This window comes from Littorina saxatilis, linkage group LG2 (genome assembly GCF_037325665.1).
Source record: "Littorina saxatilis isolate snail1 linkage group LG2, US_GU_Lsax_2.0, whole genome shotgun sequence".
Taxonomy (NCBI): domain Eukaryota; kingdom Metazoa; phylum Mollusca; class Gastropoda; order Littorinimorpha; family Littorinidae; genus Littorina; species Littorina saxatilis.
Genome location: NC_090246.1, coordinates 82135046 through 82141972, shown reverse-complemented (window position 1 = coordinate 82141972; position 6927 = coordinate 82135046). Strand labels below are relative to the sequence as shown.

Genomic DNA, 6927 nt, shown 5'->3' with positions numbered 1-6927 from the left:
CGCTCCGTGGCTATCACACGCACATGACTGTCCGGTGGCGCGCGTTAGAACTATACCAGAGTGATACCTTTCAAAATAGGGTCATGTTGACGATCCGTGGATAAACTGCGCTGGTTTGCAGTTTTGAGGGAGGCTAAATGATACCATGATCAGCCCAATCCCTGAGACTGACTGTGTAATTGGTATTACACGCACACATGTATACACGCACGCACTGCAAGCACGCGCGCAAACGAACAAACAAATCAATCACACACACACACACACACACACACACACACACACACGCACACACACACACACACACACACACACACACACACACATACACACACACACACACACACACATTCTGAGAGAGCAGCAGCAACAACAATAGTAGCAGGAATGACAATAACAGACCAATAAGAATTTTTTTTTATTGAAGCAGATATTTAACAAAAAGGAACTACCAGCAAGAGCTTGATTAAAAAAGAACGCTATAAAAGCAGCAAGAAAAAAATCAATAAAAATTGTAAGCACCTAATGCGAAAACACCAACTACACATTACCACATACGTACCCTACCTTTGGAAATCAGAAAGTAAAGTAACATCAACTTCAAACAAACGTTCAAAGTAGACTACCAATTTATTCACTTTTAAAATTTCTTCGCTCAAAAGTAACCAGCTACGGCCGTGAGTAACAAACAAATAACGTTCTATAATTTGTAAGACTAACACTTAAAGGTATCACGTAAACGCCAGTAAACATATTAATACCCCTTAACGTGCTTAATTTTGACCTGTGAGCTTCTTCTACCCCACCCCACCCCTAAACCATTTGTGTGTGTGTGTGTGTGTGTGTGTGTGTGTGTGTGTGTGTGTGTGTGTGTGTGTGTGTGTGTACGTGTGTGTGTGTGTGTGTACGTGTGTGTACGTGTGTGTGTGTGTGTGTGTGTGTGTGCTTTAAATCTACATTTAAATATCATTCTTAAAATATAGTTTTTTTAAAATTTAAATTTCAGTTTGCTTAGGAGTGGAATTGGAGAAAAAAAAGCGTTAAGCCCTTGTTTACTCGAATAAGATAACGGATTAAAAAGTGAATATAGGGTATCAGCCTTTTGCACACACAAACCCACCACTGAAGTAAAAAGAAAACACTAACAATTTTCGAGCTTAAAGCATCTGCTGTCATTTTTTCTTTGGGACTCGTCGGTTGGGTGAAGGACCTATTTTAATGGTGCTTGCTGTTCTCATGGTTAGACTCCAGCCAAGCACGAAAATCTTGCTCTTCACTACTCTCTGCTGCCACTGACGTTGGTTCAAATAAAAGACAACTTTCAAGCTCTTTGCTACCTTGTCACACGAATTTGCCCCGCCCCTTCCAACCCCCCCTCCCCCCCCCCCCCCCTCTCTGTTACAACACGCACGTAGGGGCAAAAAGGATGGATCCTAACTATTCTCTCTTCTCTCCAATGAATGTTTGCCCAACATGCTTTCTACAGCACAGGGCAGAACAATCGATGTTTAATTGATCCGCATCATTCCTCGCCTCGCCATTCGGTAAGTCGTAAGGACTATGGAAACTACTGTAAACACCTGACTTTAAAAAATCTCTTTGAGTCGTTAAGGATACTGTACAGCTAACCAACGGTTACGCACCATGTGGCGAGACGAGAACTATCAATCCCTTGACGTTCCGGAAAAAAGTAACAAGCGCCACTATCTGTCATTTCATGTGACATGCGCCAATATCTGTCATTTCATGTGACAAGCACCAATATCTGTCATTTCATGTGACAAGCACCAATATCTGTCATTTCATGTGACAAGCGCCAATATCTGTCATTTCATGTGACAAGCGCCAATATCTGTCATTTCATGTGACAAGCGCCAATATCTGTCATTTCATGTGACAAGCGCCTATATCTGTCATTTCATGTGACATGCGCCAATATCTGTCATTTCATGTGACAAGCACCAATATCTGTCATTTCATGTGACAAGCGCCAATATCTGTCATTTCATGTGACAAGCGCCAATATCTGTCATTTCATGTGACAAGCGCCTATATCTGTCATTTCATCATGTGACAAGCGCCAATATCTGTCATTTCATGTGACAAGCGCCAATATCTGTCATTTCATGTGACAAGCGCCAATATCTGTCATTTCATGTGACAAGCGCCAATATCTGTCATTTCATGTGACAAGCGCCTATATCTGTCATTTCATGTGACAAGCGCCAATATCTGTCATGTCATGTGACAAGCGCCAATATCTGTCATGTCATGTGACAAGCGCCTATATCTGTCATTTCATGTGACAAGCGCCTATATCTGTCATTTCATGTGACAAGCACCAATATCTGTCATTTCATGTGACAAGCGCCAATATCTGTCATTTCATGTGACAAGCGCCACTAGCTGTCATTTCATATGACAAGCGCCACTAGCTGTCATTTCATATGACAAGCGCCACTAGCTGTCATTTCATGTGACAAGCGCCAATATCTGTCATTTCATGTGACAAGCGCCAATATCTGTCATTTCATGTGACAAGCGCCAATATCTGTCATTTCATGTGACAAGCGCCACTAGCTGTCATTTCATATGACAAGCGCCACTAGCTGTCATTTCATATGACAAGCGCCACTAGCTGTCATTTCATATAACAAGCGCCACTAGCTGTCATTTCATGTGACAAGCGCCACTAGCTGTCATTTCCTGTGACAAGCGCCACTAGCTGTCATTTCATGTGACAGGCACCAATAGTTGTCATGTCATGTGACGAATAGCTGCCATTTGACAAGCTGCGGGTCTGCCCGGTAGCAGACTGTGTTCGAGAGTATTCTACACACGTCTTCTAATTGTCAGTGATTAGGATCAACATCAATACCACATTCATTGGAGCAATATAACACTGTCTTGCCTTCATTTTACAATTAGCATACTAAAATCTCAGCACAAAATATCAACACGACATCACCTGTGCATATCAGAGGCAGCAAAATAAAATGTTATCAAACAAAACATCTGTACCGATTAGTCAGAGGCAAAGGATTCACTCCAACCACTAAAACCAACAAGACTACGCTCAAGGAAACGTGGTTTCAAACTAGAGGGAGTAAATGGCTCAAAGTTAAATTCAAAACGCGGAGTCGCTTCTTTGGCCCACCTAAGGATGGAAATTCTTTTTTTTTAAAGTGTCTAACAGTTAGAGCTGCACATTGTCTTCAAAACGGTTTTTCGGTATATTGCTGCAGCTCTAACTGTTAGACAGTTAACAAAAATTAATTCCCATCCTTCGGTGGGCCAAAGAAGCGACTCCGCGTTTTGAATTTAACTTTGAGCCATTTACTCCCTCTTGTTTGAAATACTTTTAAAATTTTTTTTTTTTTACAATTAATGATATTACTGAAACTGAAAGACAATAAAGAAACCAGAGAAATAGGGGAAAATACACAACCCAACTGATACTGACTTATGATAAAGATAATGAATCATTATTCCGTTTAACTGGCTGAACTAATGGCTAAAACCACGAAACTCTGACGTTATATATGGCACAAAAACGGAGCACATTCCTAGCCTTGATAGCCTCCTGATTCTCTGAAATTTGACTTCAAAACACTATTCACTGGTAAAATAACATACGAAGTTCAGTCTAAGTAGCACAACAAAATTAAACAAAGTACTCACAGAAAGCCACAACAAAAAGCACATGAGGCAAAAATAGAAGGCTGGTGCAAGAGAGTGTCGAACTGTAACCGTGCGAATATACGCCGTTTCCACGGAGACGTCCAGTTCGAGTCCTTCGCTGGGACTGCCATGCATCAGTTGCCGGAAGCACCACACCCGGAAGAATCTTCAGTCTCGGAGAGAACGAAGTCCTTTCTTTGTGTGTCACCTGGGTCGGAGTCGTAGAAGTGACCTGGCAGAAAAGAGAAAAAAGAAAATATCGTAACTGGTAAATGACTTCACTCATACACTGACGCAGACAATTCCTTTTTTCTCAGAAACACTGGTAAACGATCGCGCGTGATAGCTGTATTGATTGAGGAATTATGCACTGCACACTACACACGTCCTCGATGTATTCGATTTTATTTAACTGATACGTTGTGTTGTAAGCCGCAAAATCAGATTTCAAGACAGCATTCTTACACGGTGGTTCCTTCAGGGTTGTTTCTTCGGCCCCTCGCACACACACACACACACACACAAACACACACACACACACACACACACACACACACAAACACACACACACACACACACACACACACACAGAGAGCATACTATCACTGTGGTTCCTCCAGGGTTGTTTCTTCGGCCCCTCTCACACACACACACACACACACACACACACACACCCCCACACACACAAACACACACAGCATACTAACATTGTGGTGCCTTCAGGGTTGTTTCTTCGGCCCCTCGTCGTCCTTCCTCGGTCACCTGTACGGGTGCACCGGGCCCGCTCCCGAAACGTCCCTCCTCCTGTCTGCCGGTATATGTACCAGCATCAGCCACCTGAGTGGAGACAGCCAGAGCAGCCTGTGCAGCAGGTGATGCCTCTCGCGGAGTCTGGAGAGGAGTAGCTGCCTCTGGGTCAGGGTTCTCTTCAGGCTCTCGTTTGCACGTCCTGAAGATGGCCTTGCGTTTGACAAAGACGAGGCCAGCAAGAGCCAGACCACAGACAACGACAGCGGCAATGATGCCTGCCATTGCTGCTGGAGGAAGCTGAGGGTTGCCGTTGGTTGACTGTCCGATTAACCCCCCCTTCTTCACGGAGTTTTGTTCCTCCCTCTGGACACTGTCGCGAAGGAGCTTCGCCGAGTACTCTACGTGAGGAAGGTTAAAGAGGTATGTCAGGACCTTGCTCGCAAAGGGTGTGGGGAGTGGTGGGGTTAGGTATGCGGTGATCGAACAGTGGTAATGGGACAATGAATAGCTCTTGGTAAAATGAGCGGTGCAAGTAATGCGCGAGAACAATGTCTTTATACAGGCTGTCGTGATATTAAAACACACACACACACACACACACACACACACACACACACACACACACACACATAATAATTGTACGAATAAAAGCAGCGATATAGACAGACATGGTATGCAAATATATCAATAACTGCTCTGGAGATAACAAGAACAAGCAGCGATAACAGGTTGGGCGTATATATGCTTGTCAACCCCAAATCCCTTCAACTTCTTTGCCTACGTGCCCCCCGGCTTCACTTCCCCCACCCCCTTCACCTCTACCATCCCTCCTTCGCCTTTACTTCGCCATTGTCTAGGCCTATGATATGGAATTGTAGCCTACACTTTGCCGCATAACATTATTCCTCAAGCTTTAGCCTCTGAACCCCTTTGTGTAGCCGGATAGTATACGTTATTTGTATTTTGACAACAGTATGACATTTTACACAGATTGAGACAGTCAGTGCTCATCCGAGACCGCGCCAGCATAAGATACTTTAGCGTCTCAATACACTGAGATGGTGCACGAAAAAGAATCGAAGAAAAAGCTCGCAGAAGAAGGGTGAAAAAAAAGAAGAATGACGAAGACAACGACACGAAGAAGGGGAACTAAATTTAGACAGGAAAACTGGAACTTACCAGGACACTCTCTGCCGCATGTCTCCGCTGTTCCTTTTATTTTTGCGAAACAGCAAATATCACAGCACGACTCGCAGTGGGCCGTGCCATGGTCGAAATATTCGGTTTTATTGCAGTTGTTCTGCGCCCAACTTGGAAGGGAGAGCCCTTCTGCGGGAACGGTCGAAAAAAAGGTGACCAGAAAATAGACAACAGCCACTCGAAGGACAATACGCCGAGTTGCACCTACTGAGTAAAACTGCTGCTCGGCTGTTGCGGTTAAGCCACCACGCCAAATGGAGGTGGCCTGTTTGCAACCGCTCATGTATGCAGCAGTTTCCAGAAGCCGCTGAAGAAAGTGTATTAACTTGTTTTCCTCCGTCACAGTCTTTTTCCTCACTTCAGGTAAAAGTGTCACGTTCAGTGAAAAGGACAGTTGACCACTACATGCACTAGTACACAATGGTTCGTGCACTGTTCAAAAACCACACAGATTTTGTTCCCGCAGAAGAGCCACGTCTTCCCCAACCGAAAAAGTTGTTCTAGTGTTTTTTGTGTGGACTTCAGCGGCATGCGCAAAACAAGTGGTGCATTATGGGGTGTAGACTGTATTTTAAAGTCGCAGGTAGACTGATTCAAAACGGAAAATCCCGGTATCATCAGGCCTAAGCCAGGTGACACATTGAACAGATTACCAAACAGGCAGGTAGAAATAAAGCGACATAGAGAGACTGGGAGATAGAGAGACGGTAGAGAACTCTCTTTTGTTGATTCTGTCACTTTTTCATTGGGTATTGTTGACAAAGTACAACACTGTGATTAAAAGTGTTTAGTTATTTATACTTGTACAATGTACCCGCCAGTGTTCAAAATAATGAACCATGTAACTGTGTGTGTGTGTGTGTGTGTGTGTGTGTGTGTGTGTGTGTGTGTGTGTGTGTGTGTGTGTGTGTGTGTGTGTGTGCGTGCACTGATACGTGCGTGCGTGCGTGCGCGCGCGTGTGCGTGATTGTGTGTGTGTGTGTGTGTGTGTGTGTGTGTGTGTGTGTATGTCTGTCTAGTATGTCTGTCTGTGGCTGTGTGTGTCTGTGTTCATTAACGCTAGGGTTAAAAAAACTGCCATTTCTGAACGAATTTATCTCAACCGTTGTGTGCGTGTGTTCGTGTGACCCAGTGACATTTGATTCAATACACGTTGTGCACCAATAGCATATATCAATCAACAAAGATGAAAACGACACATTCCGGCATTAAGTGTTATATTTCCTTGAGTACCGCTCTACCTCTCAGCGGCCTTAGTGGTGTGGAAGCGATGATTCCCGGTTCGACTCCCGGTCG

General features: G+C 44.1%; 1 protein-coding gene across 1 annotated transcript; it reads right to left on the bottom strand.

The window, feature by feature from the left end:
• Positions 1-654: 654 nt before the first annotated feature.
• Positions 655-6182, bottom strand: LOC138959900 (uncharacterized). Its single transcript, XM_070331575.1, has 3 exons — positions 5611-6182; positions 4389-4829; positions 655-3913 (listed from the first exon to the last, which is right to left on the bottom strand). Exons 1-3 carry the CDS (start codon positions 5912-5914, stop codon positions 3816-3818), a joined length of 843 nt encoding a protein of 280 aa, XP_070187676.1. The 5' UTR covers positions 5915-6182; the 3' UTR covers positions 655-3815.
• Positions 6183-6927: the final 745 nt, after the last annotated feature.

What these genes read in the sequence shown, in the direction of transcription:
- LOC138959900 (XM_070331575.1), bottom strand. Translation starts at nt 5,914, where the DNA reads ATGAGCGGTTGCAAACAGGCCACCTCCATTTGGCGTGGTGGCTTAACC. An exon ending in ATGCGGCAGAGAGTGTCCTG is followed by an intron (nt 4,830 to 5,610) that starts GTAAGTTCCAGT and finishes TTCCTCACGTAG; the next exon opens with AGTACTCGGCGAAGCTCCTT. An exon ending in AACCCTGAAGGCACCACAAT is followed by an intron (nt 3,914 to 4,388) that starts GTTAGTATGCTG and finishes CTTTTCTGCCAG; the next exon opens with GTCACTTCTACGACTCCGAC.